We start from the raw sequence: 21,673 nt of genomic DNA, 5'->3' as shown, positions 1-21,673 counted from the left end.
TGATCCAAACCCGACTCAATATAATTAATAATATATATGTATATATATAATATAATTAGATATAAGAAATGAATGCTAAAAGTCTGTGATTCTGTTTAAATATAAATAAATAATAATCTTAAAAGTCTTACTATTTATATTAGGGGTGAGCAGCGTATATATCGATCCGCCCAAACCGACCGAACCGAACCGAACCGATCCGCCTCATTTTGGATGGATGCGTGATGACGAGCGGACGGTTGCAGATTGATTTTTTTCAATCCGCCTAGTTTTGGACGGATGGCGGAGTTGAGGTTCCTTTGGCCGCAATCGAACCGCCAAACTGCTAGCACCCCTAGTAATTTATAAGACTTTGTTTTTTCAATTTGTTTAGATATTCTATTTGTATTTTCAATTGAAAATTAATTTAAATATTTTTTTTGTTGAAAAAGAGTTTTCAACTTGAATATATTTTTTGAATTGAAAAAAATAAATATATTATTTATCTATATTTTTTAGTTTTTAAATCTAACTTTAAAAATAATAAATAAAAAAGATGATATATGCTGGTTAGTTTTTGTTTTCAAAAACAGATATAGATGTAACGATATAGAGACATACAATCTCCACTACTGCTCTGTTCATAGTTTTGATGGTTTGAATTGTTTTTATATTTTAAGAGCCACATATTGTAATACTTTATGTGGCTGAGGTATCCTGTGATTGTAAATGTGGATGAGGCATACTGTGATTGTAATATTCTAAAGTTTCAAACTTTCTTTCTTTAGATGAGGCATGCAGTGATTGTAATACTTTTTTAAGTCATTGACCGTAGTACTCTTTTTTTTTTTTTTTTTTTTTTGAAGAAGTGCACAAGTTGAATTATATTAAAAATTTATAAAATTTTAAACCGCCAAACCGATTTGCATCCATCCGCCAATCCACTCAATCCATATCCGCTGGATTGGCGATTGGCGGACGGATGCAGATTGATTTTCTATAATCCACCAATCTAGCAGACGAATGACGGATTTGAGGTTCCATGGCCGCAACCGACCAGTGCCCACCCCTAATTTATATATATGGAAACAAGAGAAATTATTTAGTGTATTAAGGATTTAAATGGTTTTCAATTTTTTTGGCTATTTGAAATGTAGTCGGATATCCACGGGTATTGAGTATCCGCAAGGGTAGGGATCCACAGGGGTGGGGATAGAGTTGAAAAATTTCACCTATAACAAGGTTGGAGTTGGAGTTGGGGTTGGGGTTGGGGTGGGACGGGTGCAGGGTTTGAAAGCAAGGGCGGGGGATGAGAAAGCCATTCTGTGGTCATCTCTAATCTTAGCACGTTCATTAAAGTTGATTATAAAAGGCATTAAGGCCAAGTTTGGAAAGACTAAAAAAGTGCACTTTTTGTCTTTTTGGACTAAAAAATTGAGGTTGAAATAATGGATGTTTGGGTTAACTTTTTGACTTTTTATTGAAAAATGTGTAATAAAAAATTATAAAAATTGATTTGTAGGGAAAAATTTGAATTGGGAGTTGTGCAGCCGTAATTGTTGACTTTTGGTGAATAGTGTTAACTTTTTAATTTTTTGAGTAATTTTTTAACTTTTTGACTTTTTTAGAAGTACCTAAACTTGACCTAAATGTAATGCATCAATAATATATGTTTTTTGATAACTGGATATCTGCCTCATTAAACCAACTGATCTAAGTGGCCAATCCCACTATTCACTTGTAGGAATCCTAATTAAAGTCAGGGCAAAAGCCTTGACCACCACGTCAACCCCTTGGGGTTTAATGTATCAATAATATATTATCAACCATATATATATATATATATAGCAGCATAAAAAAGCATTATATATGTTTTTAAAACAATAGAACAGGGTAGATTGATCATCAAAAAAAATTCAGCCCTAATCAAATAACCTAATCAGGCCATCACAAATTAATCTCCCAAAGTTATGCAAACACAACAAATCAACACAGAAAAGTTATCAACCAAGAATAAGACCGCCAAATGGAAAAACCCTCAGTTCTTCATCACAATCAGAAAGACGAAAGAGAAACTTACAGATTGGAAGTTGTATCGAACTTGTTGATGGTAGTCATTGATCCTTCAATATTAAATAACCCTTCTTCAATCGTCAATGCTTTGATCTTCAATGACAATTCACGCAACTTGGAGAGACGACGGGAACATCGGGAAGAGAAATAGAGCGATGAAGGCAAAAACAAAAAAATATGAAGGGCCTAGCATTTTAAAGTTCTGTAAATCGTTGATTTATTTTTTATTTTTTTCTTTTAAAAAAAAAAAAAAAAAAAAAAAAAAAGGAATGGTAAATCTGCCACTAATAACATTTTATTTGGTTATCAAGTCTGTAAGATAGAAAAAGCTTTTGGACCCACTCCTCTTCAGACATTTTGATTAAGGCCTCGATTGGCAAGCGGTTTTTTTTATCAAAAAATTAAAAAGTCATTAAAAAAATTAAAAAGTTAACAATCTAAACTAAAAAGTCAAAGATTCTTTTTTTTCTCTATTTTTTGCACATCTTTTCGTAAAAAGTTAAAAAGTCATCCCAAACATACTAATTTTTTTAGCTCATATTTTAGCCAAATAGCCAAAATATTACTAAATTAGCCTGTACCCAAACGAGGCCTAAGGCCTGGTTTGTCATGTACTAAAAAAATTAAAAAGTTACTATTCTATTTAAGTCACATCATCTTATTTAAATCACATCACCTCTCTATCACATCACTTCAAACCCAACCCAAACTCAATCCATATTTCATAAAAAATAAAAAGTACGCTTATTTAAAACATCCCAAATCACCACTAAAACTTGCTGATGAAGAATCCAACTAGTAGTTTAAAGCTGAGGTTCTATTTGGCATCTAATTAATTAGTACAGACCCCTTAATCAATAACCAAATCCAAGATGTTTGTGTTGTCTAAATTGTGTGTGTTGTCTGAATTAATTAGTACTGACCCCTTCATCTTGAATGTGTTGTCTGAATTTTGTGATATCTTGTCAAAAAATCAATCTTCAGAAATCCAAGATGTTTGTTTCCCTAATCTCCCTAGAAGAGAAGCCATGTCTCCTAGTCTACAATGTGGTATCCCCTTGACTAATGATCATGGGAAATATCTAGGGACCCCTCTACTCTACATGAGAGTGCACAAAAAATCATTTCAAGGAAGTGTTAGAGAAAATGAAGACTAGACTCTCTGGTTGGAAAGTTAAAATCTTGTCACTTCCTGGTAGAACCATGCTTTTTCAAACTGTTATGTATGCATACCTAATTACCTCATGCAAACCATGGAACTCCCTAGGAATATTTGTGATGAGATTGACAAGATCAATAGGAAGATCTCTGGGGAAACTCTAAAAATACCAAGAAAGTCCATTTGGTTAAGTGGGATAAAGTTTGTAAGAGCAAGAAGGAAGGTGGATTAGAGTAGGGAAAGATAGAGATCAGAGCTCTGCGTTAATGTCTGAGTTAGGTTGGAAAATTCTCAGTGAGGGTGAGAACTTGTGGTGTAGAGTGTTGAAAACTAAATACCTTAGCAATAACACCATTTATAATTGGCCTAATAATGGAAGAGCCTCTCACATTTGGAAGAGCATCATTAAGAACCATAATATCCTTCGCAAGGGTGTTAAATAGAATGTGGGAGATGAATCAAATATTTCTCTGTGGAATGAGTGATGAAGTGGTAAACAACCTTCGGCTAATTCTTATAATAATCAATCAGTTAATGGGCTGGACACTGTCAGTGAAATCCTAGATGATGAGGGAAATTGGAATACTGAATGCGTGGACAATATCCTTAACCAACATGATAAAAGTGAAATTCTTATAATTCACAGACCGAGGTATGTTACCTACAATGATACACCTCACTGGATTGGCACCGACAGTGGGAACTTCAACACTTTGTCCGCTTATGAGTTGATTGTTGAACATGATGACAATGGTGGGGACTGGTCTTGGGCGTGGAAAGCTAAATTCCGCAAAAGCTTAAGAATTTTTGTGGCTAATCTTGCAAGGAAGACTCCTAACTAACCAGATGAAATTTGTTAGGGACATTGCGAACTCGGACTTGTGCCCCAGATGTGGCACATTCACTGAGGATATGAATCATCTCATCAGATGATGTGTTAAAGCTAAAGAGGTTTGGATTTTGTTAACAAACATTCAATGGTGGGATGAGGGTTTTGAAAAGCCTCTTTTGGAATGGATCTCTCTAATCAAACCAAACCAAACCAAACCAAACCAAACAAAGTCTTAAGTCTCATCAAATAGCTCTGCTACATGAATCTTTCTTCTCCACTCGACTCTATCAAAGGCTATTTGGTTAGTCAAATTAAGGAGATTGGAATGGATCTCTCTAAAAACGAAAAATAAAATAAGTTTTAATAACAAAAGGTGGAATCTAGTTTTCATAATTACAATTTGGCTAATTTGGAAGGATGGAAATAAAATGGTTTTTGAAAATGTGCAACATCCTGCCCAGTTAAGCTTTATAAAACTTTAGACTACACTAATGAGATCCATGAGGCCTTCCAATTCTCTCCTTTTCCAAACCATAAAGGCCCAATCCTGATTAGTTGGCGTTTTCCTATTGCAGTTAAGCTTCAAATTAAACACGGACGGATGTTTGAAAGAAAATCCAGGACAAGCAGGATATGATGGACTGCAGAGAGATCAAAAGGTACCTTGGGTGTGGGGATACTATGGGAAGCTGGGATATTGTACTAGCTTGGAAGCTGAAATTTGAGGCACATATAGAAGACTCACCGTCATATGCCAGAAGGGCTTAAAAGAGGTGAAGATAGTATCAGACTCAGAGATGGCTGTAGGACTAGTCTGGGACAGAGCAAACCGCAATTCAGCTTATAAGGCTCTGATGGAAGAAGCAAATTTTTTGTTGCGAAGATGCAAATGCGACGTCAGTCATACCAAGAGAGAAGGAAACATATGTGCTGATGCAATGGCAAACCAGGGAGTGAAACAGGAGGAGCATGTAGAGATCCTAGAAGAACCCCCAGAACCTGTTAGAGCCTTGGTCATTGCAGATATGACCAGAGTGAGCAGAGTGATGGATTAGCCCCCAGCTTCTTTTGTTTAACTTTCATTTAGGGGAAGAAAAATCCATTTGTTTCAAATTCATATATACAAATGCAACCCTCAAATTTTTGAAAATAAATAAATAAATAAAATTGACAAATCCATATGACAGGACAGGAATAGTACAGTTTTAAGCATCCGAGTGAGGAAATTCTTACAGATGTACTAGAGTTTAGTGCTCTGTTTGGAGCTAGGAAAGAACCAGGAAAAGAAATAAAAATTGTTTGAAAATGTGCATTTTGAGCACCTACTCTTTTGCTACTTGTCACTGAGATCCAAAAAGAACGCCAAATCGTGAATTTTCATGTTGCGCCAACTAGTGCAGAAGTGATCCAAATCCAAACTTGCCCAACAAATGATTTCCACGTTTGGGTAAATAGATGCCAAAATGATTAATAATAAGTAAATAAAATAAAATGAAAAAAGATAAGACAACTGACTTGTTTAACTGAATGGAATCGACTTGACCAAGTTGTTTCAAGTATACACAGAATTAATAATAACTTTTATCACAATTTAGATGAAGCAGCAGAGAGAGCATGATTGATCAGTTCTCTTCTTAAGATCTTCCCTGCCGGAGATTTTGGAATAGCATTGACAAATCCAACACGCCGAATCTTCTTGTAAGGAGCAACCTGCAAGTTGAAACGAACCAGTGCTACCATAAAAACTACTAAAACAAAAGTAGGGGCGGACATTTAGATGGTAACAAGCACTGTCATACAACAATACAAAAAATAATTAACACTTAACAGTATATATAGGGGCGAAAAGGTAGTTGGGTACTTGGTTAGTTGTTTATTTGATGTTAGCTGAGGTATCCTGTTCTGCTTTGTCTGATGGTTTGTAGATTTACTGTTTTTTTAGTATTGTTGCACTTCTATATAGAGTGGTGAAGAGTGAGTGACACAGAAACTGATCCTAGCAGTGACTGATGCTGGTGAATATGGGTCTGTTTGCCTCTGTAGGAATCTGATTGCTGCTTGCTACTCTGCTGTTGCTGCTGCTGAAATAGCAGGCTAGGGCAGTGGCTGTTTGTTCCTTCTGTGGGATGTTCTGTTAGCTGTTTAGATGTTATGTAGTGTGAAACGTAAACATGGGTTGGTTTGGAATTTTACCATATGGAGAGTTTTAAAAAAAAAAATGAGAAAGAAAGAGTGGGCTGGTAGAGTTAGAATAAGGGGGGGAAATGAGGACGTACAGAGTTAGACAGGAGAAAAAAGTAGTGTATAGTGAGTGAGTAAGATAGGGTGAGGTAACATGTGAGAATATGGTTCTGTTTCCTGCTGAAGCTAATTTTGATGCTTTGCGTTGGCTGTTGCAATAGTGTAACCTTGTGTTGATGATATTTACGAGTTCTATCCGTGTTGCTATGCCCATGGGTCCCTTAAAAGTGGGCTGCTGCAGTCCTCAATAGGGCTGTGTTGGTATTGCTAAAATTTTGGTTTGTGTGCACTTCCATGTTCGAAATCCCATAGTTCCTCAAGTTGATATGGCTGCTTTCAAACCATTCATACTAGCTGAATAGGTGCTTCAACCGCATAGGAGGCTCAGGAAGATGGTTTGGGTTTAGAAGATTTTTGAAGACTATGCCAGATCAAAGACACATAGCTTTCTTTTGACACTACGGCTGCTCTATACCATGCATTTTGGTTGAAGATGGCTGTGCTTTTTTTTTTTTTTTTTTTTTTAATAATTGGGTCTGTTAAGTAGGTTTATGGTTTAGAGGTTTTTGTTCTTATATAGGGAGGTTTTGAAGGAATGATCCCTCAGCTGCTTTTGCCATAGCCTGATTTTCATTCTATGGTAGTAGCAGCTGGGCGACTTTTGTTTTGGGGTTTGGGATTGGGTATTGTTTAGAGGGATGTATCCTCCTTGGTTACAAACCAGGTTAGTTTGTAGATCTTATCTTATGGATTTCACTTTTTTTTTAATTATTATTATATTATATTTATGCACCTAGGGTATGCCCCTTGTATATTTTCTTTCCTTTATAAACCGCTTACTTAAAAATAAAAATAAAATTAGAAAAACCAATCTCATTAGGTAGGGATGAACATTTTAAATTCTTATTCCTTGGTGATTTGAACTTTCCCAAGTATGTTTGTCATTCCCAGAGCATCCACAGGGGTGATGGGTCGAGAAAATGACAAAGGTATCCCAAAAATGTCAAAGACAATCATCAATTCCCCGCATCTATATTTTCTTAATATATGGGTTTTCATGACTACTAAATTGTTATGTTTTGTTTCCTCCTTTTGTAAAGCTTGAAAGCTAGTATGTACACAGATTGTTTAAGCAGAATGCAAGAAGTGCTAGCATCAAATGACACATATGTAATACTAAGGCTCCGTTTGTTTCGACATAAAATATTTTACAAAAAAACAATGTTTTTGTTTTTTTTTTTTTTTTGGAGTGTTTGGTTGACACTTGAAATTATTGCCTAAAAGAGAAATTTTGATTCAATAAAAGTGTCATTTATGATTTTTTAGCGAGCTAACATATTTATTTGAAAAGGTAGTGAATGAGAATCAACTTTGTAAAAATTGACTTACGGAATTTTTAAAGGTAAGTCATTTTTGGAAAAATGATGCAAAAATATTTTCCTTAAAAAATGTTTTACTTGCTTTTTGTTCAACCAAACAACAGAAAATGAGTAAAAAATATTTGGCAAAAAAATTTTATGTCAAAACAAAAGGAGCCTAAATGTAATCAATCAAATGTTAAAATAATATTTGGAAGTTAACTTGCCTGTCTTGCAATGAAATCCATAATTTGGGCTTCAGTGACATTGCTCCCAGATTTCCTCACTACAAAGGCCATGGGAATCTGCCCTGCTTCTTCATCAGGATATCTGCTTTCAGATGACAAACAATTTATTTGATATTGTTTGCTAGTTTGGTTGTTGAAGCAAGCTAATTTACATCACGGACCATAAAATATTATATTAGCACCTTAAGTTGACCTCAAACCAAAAATGTTAAATAGGGATTTACTAATTAATTAATTCCACACTTTTCTTTTTTCTTTTTTCTTTTGTAGGTAATGAAAAATATTCCTAGGGCTTAAGAAGTAAGCATATCAAGAAAGCAAACCCACAGGTTAAGTATGTTGAAGCAGAAAGAAAGATTACAAACTATATAGGATTCAGACAAAAAAACTAATGGTGAAACGTTAAACATGTACATTCAGTGTTCAAAAGGAGGGAAGAACTTTCCAACCCAATTGTTTTGAGAAAAATCTTCCTTTATATGACTTCCATTAATCATCACATTGAAAGCAAGGTGAACCTATAAAAGGTTATCGACTAAAAGTTGAATATTCTGCAATTGATTTTTAAAGCGGGACCTTGAAAACGTCATACAAGTACGAGAATAATTTGTTACCAAACAAAGGAAACAATGAAAAACCTAGATTGAAAGATGGATTTGTGTTGGCGAGTCATGGATTAAGGAAAGCAGACATAAATACAATAGAAAACCTAGATTGAATAAGAATCCACATTACTGAGTCCAAAAATGCTAGCCAATCATGAGGTATATTGTAGAATATACATGGTGAAAGATGAGTTTCAACTTCATAAGAGAAGGATATTAGAGATGGATGAAATCTCTCAAAAGCTTGCCCATCCTGTAAAGATGTTGACACGAAGTGTAGGAACCAGATTACTAACTTACTGGTTAAGTGGGTTTGACAAAAAGCAGAAGAAAAACAAAAAAGAGTTCACAAAATTTGGCTCATGAATACTTGGAATCATGTTTCATCTGAATGCAAGGAACTGCAGACTTGAAACTAACAATTTTAGTACGAACTTTAATTTTAGAGGATGTTGAATCAAAAAACAAAAAACACGTGCGGATTCCAGAATATGATGACCAACTGTGTTCTAGGGAATCAACAAGACAATCAAAAAGAGAAGCCAGTACATGCTAATTTTTTGAGCTAACCGTGCATGCATTTAGCTGTCATAATCACTACAATGTTAAAAGCTCTGTAGGTGCACAAACTCAAACGTGCGTAAGCACACATGATTTTTCTGAAAATGGATAAAAATCACAATATGAGATACATACGGAATTACAGCAGCATCAGCAATTTCAGGATTTGATTGAAGCAAATGTTCCAACTCAGCTGGAGGAACCTGCAATTTATTCAAGATTTTAGCAGATGGCAACTCAATACCAGTAAAACGCAGTTCCAACCACGTGTTAAGAGGTTGAAAACTGTGTAAAAGAGTATTTTAGCACCTGATAGGCCTTATATTTTATCAATTCCTTTAATCTATCAACAATGTAGAGGCATCCTTCAGAGTCAAAATAACAGAGATCACCAGTCTTTAACCAGCCTTCTGAATCCAATGTTGCCGCAGTTGCTTCATCATCTCCAACGTAACCTATAATTTCCCATCATTCTCCTTATCAAACAAGAATCATCATAACGGTATTTTAAGGCCAAAGTTTTAAAAAATAAAAATTAACAATTGTAAACTGATATAACCCGGTAGTAGTGAACAAGTAAATGAGTCATTCCATAAAATTCTGATCAAGATCTTAATTCTTTCCTTTGAGGTTCTTTCTTTTTAAAAACCTCTTCAATTCAGAAAAACTCTAAAAGGCAGTTAATATTGCATAAGAATGAGCTTTAACTTATTCTTCTAGTTGATTCAATTACTCTGTCATGAAACCGGATCAGATGCAGTAAATATAATCAACTATAAAGAAGCTAGAGTACAACATGCAATTTCCATTGCTCAAGCCTCAAAATTAAGTAAATATTTATTTTTATTTTTTTTTTTATTGACACTGGGGTGTCTGGATCAAAACCCGACTAATCTCCAGAAGTGCATAGACCCTTTGCAAGGAATTTTCCGCAAGTGCACCACAATTAATTTAAGGGTTTTCCCCCAGTCTGATGGCCCCAAGGAATTGTTAGCACCAAGCAAAAACCATAAGAATGCTTTGCAGTAGTTTATCTTGAAGGAATAAAATATTACAAGTTTGCCTACAAAAACAAATAAATGATGGTCCTATTGGGATCACCTTTCATTATTGTAGGTCCTCGTAACCATAGCTCCCCTTGTTGTCCAGGAGGTAAGGCCTCTCCAGTTGCAGGATCAACTATCTTGGCTTCAATGTTCTCGGCTAGACGACCTACAGATCCATAGCGTCTAGATTCATCCAGATCTAACATCCTTGTTGCCCCTCCACCAGTCTCAGTTAGACCATATCCCTAATAAAGGCAGAATCGCAAAGTAAATTAGCAGCCAAAAGCAGAATCACATGCAGTTAAAGGAACGTCCCAGCCGTATTACAATCATGTAAGTTCACAAAAATATAACAATTGGTTCTTATGCCATGAATTTCAACAATTCAATTGTTCAAGTTTTGATTAATTGTATAAATTTTCAGTATCACGTACAGTGTAATACAAAGACTAACACTAGTGAACAAATAGTGAAAGCCTCAAACAGTAAAATTGTTGTTAAAACATTATGCGGCTAGCTACTATGTAAAAATTCTAATAGGCAAAGTGAAAATCATCCTACCGTCCTACCATGCTGCATGCCCACAGTATCAAAGAAGAATAACTTCTTCCTTTTTTTTTTTTTTGGGATCAGCAACAAAAGAAAACTTTAAAGACGAAGAAAAAAAGATATATAAAGACAAGAAGTACTCAAAATAGAAACCAAAAAAAAGCCTAATTTTGTGTTTGGTTAGAGGATTTGAAGAGGAATTTGGAAAGGGAAATAGAAAAGGTAGATAAAATGTGAATAAAACATACTTATATTTTAACTAATTTTGCACACTTTTTCTCTTTCCCTTTCCCTTTCCCTTTTCAAATCCCTTTCTAAATCTCCCAACCAAACAGTACTCTCCACACGACACGGACTTCCAATTGCTAAAAATTTAAAATAAAAAATAATAATAATAAAAAAAAAAACTGGAATACTGATCCCCAAAAATGCCAACAATCTAATTTTCTCCTACATTGAGAACACATAAGACTTAGAGTGACTGAATAGGTGTATATATATACATGGAGGGACCAGGGAATCTATTCCCGTCCTCAGCCCAAAAATCATCGGAATCTATTTTTCAATATCAGCTCCGGCCTTATAAGAAATAATTTTCGAGAAAAATCCAACTTATCAGAATAGAGCAGTCCGGTCCCGCCAGGTCGGGTTCAAATTGCCGTCCCTAACAATATACCCTCACCTCACTCACATGGTCACGTATAAGAAACTAATAGATACAAGCACGCAAACCCAGCAATAATTAGAAAAATGTTTGGGAGCACTAATTAGTGTTCTCACTAATTAGGTCCCGTCATGAATGATGTGATGTTTTGGTCTTAGAGTTGTAATTTTTTTTTATTTTTTTTATTTTTTTAATACATTAATGCTATTAGTGGTGGTATTTTTAGTGGAATGAATCATTGTTGCAATAATTAACACATGATGTAAACTATTAACATAAATAATGACACATGCTTATAAACTATTAACATAGATAATGACCTTTTTGTTGGAGACAATAAAGTTTATACTACGCGCTTTTAAAGAGAATTGGACTTCACGCCATTATCCTAATATACCTGCACTATCTCAACTCTGGGGAACCTATCCCGGAACCTCTCGGAAACCTCCTTCCCGAGCGGCGCACCACCGCATCCAAGCAACTGAAGAGAGCTGAGATCGTATTTCGCCACCAGCTCCGATTTCGCCAGCGCCACCACCAGCGGCGGTGACACCGGCATGTAAGTGACCTTGTACTTCTCCACCGCCCTCAACATCCCCTCGAAATCGAATCTATCCATCAAAACCAGAGTCTCCCCCAACGCAACCGCCCTAATTAGCATGAAGAATCCAAACACATGGAACAACGGCAGCGTGAACAGAGACACCGGATGCGGAGCGTTGTCGTCGTCGGTTTCTCGCCGGATATAGTAGAATCCGGCAATCAAGGCAATGAAGTTCCGGTGAGTCAACTCAACGCCCTTGACTCGGCCCGTCGTACCAGACGAATACAGTATTGCCGCCGAATCTGACTGCTCCACTTTGATTTCTGGATTCGGTTGGTGATTGTTTTCAGTAGTAGGGTTCATCATCATCATAGTTTGAAAGTCGAGCGAATCGATTAGAATTGTGCCGAGTGGGAAAGAGGGGAGTTTGTGAGCGATTGAGGAGGTAGTGAAGGCGATGACCGGTTTGCAAAGACCAATCATGTGAGTGATCTCGGACTGGGAGGCGAGAGGGTTGGCGGGAGAGAGAGTGACGCCTAGGGAGAGGAGAGAGAAGTAGATAACGGGGATTTGAAGAGAGGGAGGAGCGATGATGAAGGCGACGTGGTTTTGATTAGAGAGAGAGGGGAGAGAATTGAGGAGAGAGAGGGAAAGGGATTTGGTTTGGCGGAGGAAGTCGGAGTAGGTGAGGTGGAGACCGGTGGAGGAGTGGATGAGGAAAGGGGTGGTGGTGGGGGTGGAGGAGTGGTAGAGAAGAGAGAGTGTGTAGTGGATGAGAGAGAGGGGTTGGGTTGGAGGAGGGAGAGAGACGGTTGGCCTCATGCTGTGGAAGGTCTTGGTCTCTGAGCAAAAGCCATTGCGTGGGTCGATCATCGTGGGCTTTGGTGGCATGTCCTCCCCCATGAAATTTCTCCTTCTTTTCTTCTTCTCCGACTTCTAGAGCCAGAGAGAGAGAAAGAGTGACAGAGGGAGGATGAGAGAAATTGAGTTCGGATCGGCCCTCCGACGTCGTTTTGATTTTATTTATTTATTTATTTATTTTAAATACATTGCTTTTCAGTCACTTTCGTTTTTCAATCAAACCCACCACCTCCTCTTCTCCGTCTCCTCCATCTTCTTCGTAGGTTAGGTTTGGCTTTCTTTAAAATAATTAAAAAAATTAAAAAATCACTATCTTATTTAAATCACATTATCTTATTTAAATTATATTATCTCTCTACCATATCATTTTAAACTCAATTCATATTTCATAAAAAATTAAAAAATACATTTATCTAGAACATCCCAAACAACCCCTTCTATCTATAAAAACTACTAAACCCACCATCTCTTCTTCTCTATTTCCTTCTTCTTCCTCTTTTCTCTCTCTAAAAACTATCAAATCACACCCACTACAAAATAAACCCGGATTTAAACCCAAAAAGAAGAATTGCAAACCTACAAACTTCTCAAATGAAAATTCAATATAGATGTAATCTCAAACCTGCAATAAATCACATAAAGATCCACATATCTAATAAAATCTCAAACCAAATGAAATAATTTTTCGACTAATCTAGTTGTTTATGTGACACCGTAAATATTTAATTAATACCATAACTAATCACGATTAATAATAATAATAATAATAATAATAACAAAAATAATGAAAATAATAAAATAAATAAGCTATACACGCTGTGTAAATTAATTTGCCATTGTGGTTATCAAATATATGATGAAAAGATTTATTTGGAGGTTAATTAATCACTGATTAATGTGAGAAGATTAGCATGTATAGATATAATTAAGCAAATTAAGTATCATTAATTACAAAGATTGCAAATATGCTGAGACGAAGGAGTGAGAGCCATTTGGACCACCTAGGATTAGGGAGGGGAGGTGATTCATCACCTTAGGGCCATTAGATAGGATGAGTCATCACCAAAGTTATGTGTATAAAAATAGGGAATGTGCTGTGGAGTGAGTACAAACAGAAAAACGAAGAAGAAAAAAAAAAAAAGAATCAACAAAAAAAAAAAAAACAAAGAGCAAAGGAAGGGCCGAAAACTAACGGAAATAGGAAGGAATTAGTAAGACTCAATCTTAAGGTGAGTTATATTATATCTTGAGTCACCATAATATATTTTACGTATGTTTTGGCTTATCATAATTTATTTTATACAAGCTATATTTTATAATTAATTTTATACAAGCTATATTTTATAAATTATATTAATATTTCAATTACGTGGATTAATTTCTAAACTCTATTTGTTTAAAATGAAACTCATGGATATGTTTGTTTAAATTTTAGAAAATATTTGACTATGACCTTATAAATAATTATGTTTTGTAAGTATCACCACGGAAGTCCTACGCCTTGGGAAACTTAAAAAATCATTGGCCTTTATTTGGCCACTTTGTGGTCTTCTGTTTGTCATAGATCTATTAACCTCTGTTCTGACCATCACTCTTGTGACCTCTGTTCTGTTTTGTTCTGTACCGTGGTTATGATTATTTATTTACATAATTTCTGTATTCCAGTTTCTGTCACTTTGAATAATTTGTTTATTCAAATTGAGTTATGTAAATATTTTAGCCTAACTAACTATCCATGGTTATTTTGTGTTCCCTATACTCTCGGCATAATATTTCTCACTCTACTGTGTGCTTATAGCTATTACCCTTTCAGGTGACGAGATATAAGGAAGTCCCGTAACCTCATGTAGTGAAACCTGAACAAGAAAGACCCTTTCAGGTGACAAGATATAAGGAAGACCCTTTCAAGTGCTGATCCATTATTTTGTTTTTTTTTCCTTTTCTTCCTTTTATTTTTTTTTTTACTGAGGGCAGGTCACTGCATAATAAAAATAAATAAATAAAAGCTCTATAGATGTATTTTCTTTTATCAAAATAATAGAATGGAATTAATTTTTGTGATTAATTTTTCTTACTTCCATTTTGCCTCCGCATGCGCCACTTAATTTATTAAGATTAGAATTAATTAGTAAGTTGCGATTCCAGCCCTAAGCCCTTGGGGCTGGATCGTGACAACGGTAGTATCAGAGCAATGGTTCATTCAAAAAAAAAAAAAAAAAAAAAGCTATTTTAATTTGATCTGAAAGTTCGAGAAGTTATAAATAAAGCTATATAGCTAGATACACATAATAAAGTAAATAATAAATATTTACCTGCGACGTTAGTTCTTTTATGTAAAATCTCATGTTTATTCTGGTGATGTAGGAATGTTCGAGATTAACCTTGGTGAAGCATTTTGGGAGGAGCTCGGGGCCACTAATTTGGATGATATTTTAGCAGAGCACCCTGCCCCCGCCTCACCTGAAGGATGGGGAGACTCAGAGGATATAATTAGGAGACTGCATCCAGGCCTTGCCCAATTGATGGGTCGGCCAATCTATATATAAACTGATCCTACTGATGTCCCATACTTACTATGGAGGTAGAGCCATGCCTATATGCGCGAACACTTTCTTGGGCCCACTCGTGTCCTCGACATTGCCCCCGGATATGACCGCCCGCACTACATCGCAGGCCCTTTGCCCCCAAATTTTGTGGCAAGAAGGGAAAATGTGTACCCCAAGGACTACATTTTTACCATTGTTCCTAACCCGTTGAAAATTATTAATATTCAAAATGTTGATTTTAGTAATGACCTATCATATATAGAGACGCCCGACTGGATTGTTGATCGAGCATTTTTGGGATACATACAGTCCGTCCCCCATTTTCACAATCCAGGCAACATGGATGTGTTTTGGTGTGGTCCAATTAGGATGGGAATTTGAGCTTTTTATGCAACACTACTTCCCGTGGTTGTTTGACCCGTTTGACCTACTACTCTAGATTTGGTAGAAGAAAACCTTTTTTGTACGCTAACCATGATGTGTTCTAATCCATTTTTTTGTTGTACCACAGGGATAAGACATTAACATATTTTGACTTTTGACAAGAATGTAATATTAATTGTAAAAATATTAAAGTTGGTATTATATATATATATATATACATAATGCGCTATATATGCTTATATATATGTTGCGTTATGGATGTAATGCCTCGTTTATTACTTTGTAGAATGGCCAATAATGGTAACGGAAGCGAGTCATCAGTCAGTGGCACTGAATTGATGGAAAGAATCATAGAAAGAGCGGTTACCAACTTTTTGCAAGCCTTGCAAACTGACATCAATAATGGGATGTCAGAACGGCGAGAAGAGTCGGTTACCATAAAACAGCTCCAAGATCCAAAACCCACTACATTTATCGGTGGCCCAGACCCAATGGTAGCAGACGCTTGGGTTAAAGACATGGAAAAGATTTTTCGCACCCTACCCTACACTGAAAGACAGAATGTTACTTTCGCCACTTTCACCTTTAAAGATAATGCATAGGAATGGTGGCTTCTCACCCTAGAGAAAAAAGAAATTGTGACTTGGGCAAGATTCTTGGAAGTGTTCTATGCAAAATACTTCCCAAATTCGTTGCAGGAACAGAAGGCGTCAGAATTCATACATCTAAAGTCAGGAACCATGACGGCGGTTGAATACGAGAACAAGTTTACACAACTCGCTCGATTTACGACATATGTCATTCCTATCGAAGCTCGAAAATCAAGAAAATTTAAAGCAGGATTGGATGCTGAAATCAAAGATAGGCTTGAGGTTTTGAAATTGCCAACCTATGCGGAAGTGGTAGACCAGGCGTACATTGTAGAAAAAGGGATTAAAGCCTCGCGTTCCGGGGAATCAAGCCAAAAAAAATGATTCTAGGAAAGAGACAACAGGAAGACCCGGTGTTGCGCCTCCCAAAAAGGTGAATACAGGCACAACCAATTCAGGCAATCAAGCTCCTACCAACCCCTGAGGTGGCACTATTCCAACTTGTCCTACTTGTGGGAAGGCTCATTAGGGACAATGCCATCAAGACACGAGAGTGTACTTTAACTACGGTCAAGTTGGCCACTTGCTGAGGGATTGTCCAAAGCTAACCAATCCTACAGCCAGCCCCTCTGGCCCAATCAGAAAACCCACAAGACTTGGAGGAGAGAGGAAGGACCAAAAACACCATGAAAGGGCTTTTGCCTTGGTACCTGGAAAACCAGAAGTTACCGAAAACGTTGTGTCAGGTACACTTTCTATTTGTGGTCATTTAGCTCATGTCCTCATTGAATCTGGGTCAACTCATTTTTTTGTTGCACCATACTTTGCTGCCAAGCTGGTATCAACACCCGAACCCTTGTGTGTCTGGTAACGTTTACATTTTCAGTTTATATTTACAAAAATTTTATAAACCGGTTTTTGTTTATTTTTTGTTTTTTTTAGAAAAACATAAACTACAAACGCGTTTGGTAATTGACAAAATGTTTAAAAAAATTTAAAAATATAAAAAAGAGTGAGAAATGGCAAGTGGTGGCAAGTGGCAGCGGAAGACGGTGGTGGAAAGTGGTAACGATGGGTGGAGAGTAGCTGGTGGTGGTGGTGGTGGGTGGGTGGTGGTGGTGGGTGGGTGGGTGCGGTGGCAGGTGGTGGGTGGTAGTGAGTGGGAGGTATGGGTGGTGGTGGCAGGTGGGTGGTGGATGGTGGGTGGTGGTGGAAAGGTGGCGGGTGGTGGTGGTGAGTGGGTGGGTGACGATGGCGGGTGGTTAGTGGTAGCGAGTGGGTGGTGGTGGTGATGGTGGTGGCGGGTGGGTGGTGGATGGTGATGGTGGGTGGGTGGGTGGATGGGTGAATGGGTGACGGTGGCGGGTGACGGTGGCGGGTGATGGGTGATAACTAGTGGGTGGTGGTGGTGGTGGTGGTAGCAAGTGGGTGGCGGGTGGTGGCGAGTAGTGGGTGGGTGGGTGACGGTGGTGGGTGGTAAGTGGTAGCGAGTGGGTGGTGGTGGGTGGTGGTGGCAGGTGGGTGGCCGGTGGTGGTGGTGGTGGTGGGTGGGTGGGTGACGATGGTGGGTGGTAAGTGGTAGCGAGTGGGTGGTGGTGGTGGTGGTGGTGGGTGATGGTGGCAGGTGGGTGGCCGGTGGTGGTGGTGGTGGTGGGTGGTGGGTGACAGGTGGCTGGTGGTAGGTGGTAGCGAGTGGGTGGTGGTGGTGGTGGTGGTGGTGGGTGGTGGGTGGTGGGTGACAAGTGGCTGGTGGTGGTGGGTGGCTGGTGGTGGCAAGCGGGTGGTGAGTGGTGGTGGCAATTAAGTGGCGAGTGGTGACGGCGAGCGGTGCATGGTAGTGGCAGGTGGTGGGTGGTGGCGGATGGATAACAAGTGGGTGGTGGTGGTGGTGGTGGCGAGGGGTGGGTAGTGGTGGCGAGTGAGTGGCAGGTGGGTGGTGGTGGCGGGTGGTAGCAGGTGGGTGGTAAGTGGTGGTGGCAAGTGGTGGTGGAGGGTGGGTGGTGGTGGCGGAAGACGGTGATAGAAAATGGTGGCGGGTGATGGCTAATGTTGGGTGATAAAAAAAAAAAAACTGAAAACTCAAAATGGAAACACATTTTTTGTGTTTTCATTTTTTGGCCAAATTTATAAACTGAGACCACTGATTTATAAATCAAAAATTTTACCAAACAAGCTTTTATTTGAGTTTTTTAAATTTTTGTAAATATAAACAGAAAACTGAAAACGTAAGTGTTACCAAACGGCACCATATTGTCTGTGTTTTTTCCTTGTGGTAATTCCGCCCTTAGTGCTGATATATACAAATCTTGTGCTATATCCCTAAAAGGAAAAACCTTATACGTAGACTTGATTCCCTTTTGCATTGGGAACTTTGATGTGATCTTAGGTATGGATTGGCTGGCTGCCAACCACGCCTCTATTGATTGCAAAGCCAAAAAGGTCTCCGTCAGGTTACCAAACCAACCCGAGTTTGTCTTTGATGGGACTAAAGTTTCCAACCCTCCCTGTATTATATCCTCTATGGCAGCCCAACAACTTCTAAGAAAGGGTTGTCTTAGTTATATTTGTTATGTGATCGATACACAAAAAGAGGCGCCCACCGTTGATGCAATCCCCGTAGTAAGAGAATTCTCGGATGTTTTTCCTGAAGATCTACCTGGTACTCCAGTTGACCGGGAAATTGAATTCCCCATTGAAACTCAACCTGGTACCCAACCAATATCAAAAGCCCCTTACCGCATGTCAATGACGGAATTGAAAGAACTGAAGACGCAACTCCAAGAACTCCTGGACAAAGGTTTCATTCGACCTAGTACCTCACCCTGGGGAGCTCCAGTACTATTTGTAAAGAAAAAAGATGGCACGATGAGGCTATGTGTTGATTACCGGAAGCTAAACAAAGTCACCATCAAGAATCGGTACCTTCTGCCATGAATCGATGACTTGTTCGATCAACTATAAGGCGCCCAAGTATTCTCGAAATTGACTTGCGTTCTAGTTACTATCAACTAAAAGTCAAAACGGAAAGCATCGAAAAGACTGCCTTCAGGACCCATTACAGGCACTACGAGTTTCTCGTCATGCCATTTGGCGTCACAAATGCCCCAACAGCCTTCATGAACCTCATGAATCGAGTGTTCAAACCCTATCTTGATGAGTTATTCATTGTCTTCATTGACGACATTCTCATATACTCCAACTCACCAGAAGACCATAAGCAGCACTTGTGAACGGTTCTACAAACACTACGTGATCACAAAATTTATGCCATGCTGAATAAATGCAAATTTTGGATCACTAGTGTACACTTCCTCGGTCACGTCATTAACAAAAATGGCATCTCGATTAACCCCCAAAAAGTTACAACAATCGTGGACTGGCCACGACCTATTAATTTGTCAGAAATTCGAAGTTTCTTGGGTCTAGCTAGATATTACCGACTTTTCGTGCAAGATTTCTCAAAGATAGCATCACCATTGACCAAGCTAACTCAGAAGAACACACCCTTTGAACGGACTGACAAATAGGAGCGTTGCTTTCAAGAATTAAAAAGTCGACTTGTGTCAGCTTCTATACTACCACTCCCTAGAGAAACAGATAAGTTTGTAATTTATAGTGATGCCTCATACAATGGTTTGGGTTGTGTACTTATGCAAAATGGAAAAGTCATTGCTTATGCCTTATGCCAACTAAAGACTCACAAGAAAAACTACCCAACTTATAATCTAGAATTAGTTGCGGTGGTCTTCGCCCTCAAGATCTGGCGTCATTATCTCTACGGTGTAACTTGCAAAATTTACACTGATTACAAGAGTCTTAAATACCTGTTCACACAGAAGGAACTGAATATGATGCAACAACGATGGCTAGAATTTATAAAAGACTACGATGTAGAAATCCATCACCATCTAGGAAAAGCTAACTCGGTGGCAGACACACTGAGCCGAAAGACGACTAAAAGTTTGGCATGTACTCTCGTTTCCCACAAGATCAATGAACTACTCATCAATATAACCGTAGAACCCGCATTGATTAAAGAAATTAAAGCGCACCAATGTGAAGATAAACTTTTGAAGAGAAAGTACGAGGAGCAAAGGAGTACACCTGATCCTGATTTCACTATAAGTAATGGGATACTAAAATTTTGAAATTGAATTTGTGTACTCGACATTCCGGAACTCAAGAAGAAGATATTAGTGGAAGCTCATAGCTCGAGATTTACAGTCCACCCTGGCAACACAAAGATGTAACCATGATCTAAAGGGACACTACTGGTGGACAGGAATGAAAAGAGACATAGCAAGTCATGTCTCCAAATGTCTACATTGTCAGCATGTTAAAGCAAAACATCAGAGACCTACAGAAATGCTGCAATCACTCCTTATTCCTGAATGGAAATTGGAGCACATTACTATGGACTTCGTGGTCTGGCTACCACAGTCATTTTCGAAGAATGATGCAATATGGGTTATAGTAGACCGATTGACAAAGTCGGCGCATTTTTTTCCAATCAAAATCATGTACTCCCTTATTAAGTTTGCCACTTTATACATCAAGGAAATTTTTCGTTTGCATGGTACCCTAGTTTCAATCGTGTCTGACTGAGACCCCCGCTTCGTGTCTCACTTCTGGAACAAATTACAAGAAGCTTTCGGAACCACACTGAAGTTTAGCACTGCTTATCACCCACAAACTAATAGGAAATCTAAAAGAACAATCCAAACGTTGGAAGACATGTTACATGTATGCATGTTGAACCTCAAATGTAACTGGGATGAGCACCTACCTTTAGTGGAATTCACCTATAACAACAGCTACCAAGCAAGCATTGGAATGGCACCGTACGAAGCTCTATATGGAATGTGATGTCGATCACCTATATGTTGGACGAAAGTTAGGGACAGGAACTGTTAGGCCCCGAGATCGTGCAAGTCACAACTGAGAAAATCCAACTCATCTAACAGCGAATTCGCACTGCTCAAAGTCGCCAGAAAATCTATGCAAATACACGAAGACGGGACTTGGAATTTCAAATAGGAGATCATGTGTTCCTTAAGATCTCACCAACAAGAGGAGTTATCTAATTTGGAAAGCGAGGAAAGTTAAACCCATGTTATATCGGGCCATTCGAGATACTGGAAATGATTGGTCCTATAGCCTATCGCCTTACACTACCACCTGAACTATCCAATGTCCACAATGTGTTTCACGTTTTAATACGTCGATGGTATCTTCAAGATCCAGAACATGTTGTTGATTGAGAGAACCTGGAAGTTCAAGAGGATCTCTCTTATGAAAAGCAACTAGTGCAGATTCTCGATCGTCGTGATCAAGTTCTCCGAAACAAGACCATACCGTTGGTAAAAGTCTTATGGCGAAATCATTGTATCGAAGAAGCTACGTGAGAACAAAAAGTCAAATGCGAGCCAAATA

At 38.1% G+C, this 21,673-nt stretch overlaps 2 protein-coding genes and 1 long non-coding RNA gene across 4 annotated transcripts in view; 1 reads left to right on the top strand and 2 right to left on the bottom strand.

The window, feature by feature from the left end:
• LOC114304799 (uncharacterized) overlaps positions 1 to 2,228 on the bottom strand; it is a 31,916-nt gene extending 29,688 nt beyond the window's left edge. The window contains exon 1 of the long non-coding RNA XR_014356983.1: positions 2,060 to 2,228. This is a non-coding gene — a long non-coding RNA (uncharacterized LOC114304799). The remainder of the gene's footprint in view (positions 1 to 2,059) is intronic.
• A 3,279-nt stretch (positions 2,229 to 5,507) lies between these two features.
• Positions 5,508 to 13,855, bottom strand: LOC114304798 (4-coumarate--CoA ligase-like 9). 2 transcript variants are annotated; one of them, XR_014356981.1, is made up of 6 exons: positions 11,713 to 13,855; positions 10,158 to 10,347; positions 9,366 to 9,511; positions 9,192 to 9,259; positions 7,870 to 8,033; positions 5,508 to 5,753 (listed from the first exon to the last, which is right to left on the bottom strand). XR_014356981.1 is itself a non-coding variant. In XM_028249947.2 (6 exons), exons 1-6 carry the CDS (start codon positions 12,760 to 12,762, stop codon positions 5,628 to 5,630), a joined length of 1,683 nt encoding a protein of 560 aa, XP_028105748.2. In that variant the 5' UTR covers positions 12,763 to 13,855; the 3' UTR covers positions 5,508 to 5,627. The 2 variants fall into 2 exon arrangements, 1 of the variants encoding a protein (XP_028105748.2); XM_028249947.2 differs by having other exon boundaries at positions 7,870 to 7,972.
• Positions 13,856 to 15,937: 2,082 nt separating this feature from the next.
• Positions 15,938 to 20,388, top strand: LOC145813063 (uncharacterized). Its single transcript, XM_082908327.1, has 4 exons — positions 15,938 to 16,159; positions 16,253 to 16,563; positions 18,529 to 19,037; positions 19,808 to 20,388. Exons 1-4 carry the CDS (start codon positions 15,938 to 15,940, stop codon positions 20,386 to 20,388), a joined length of 1,623 nt encoding a protein of 540 aa, XP_082764453.1.
• Positions 20,389 to 21,673: the final 1,285 nt, after the last annotated feature.

This window comes from Camellia sinensis, chromosome 15, assembly GCF_055761805.1.
Source record: "Camellia sinensis isolate YWXY chromosome 15, ASM5576180v1, whole genome shotgun sequence".
NCBI classification, from domain to species: domain Eukaryota; kingdom Viridiplantae; phylum Streptophyta; class Magnoliopsida; order Ericales; family Theaceae; genus Camellia; species Camellia sinensis.
Note: the sequence above shows the minus strand (reverse complement) of the source record. Positions and strands in the feature narration are given on the sequence as shown.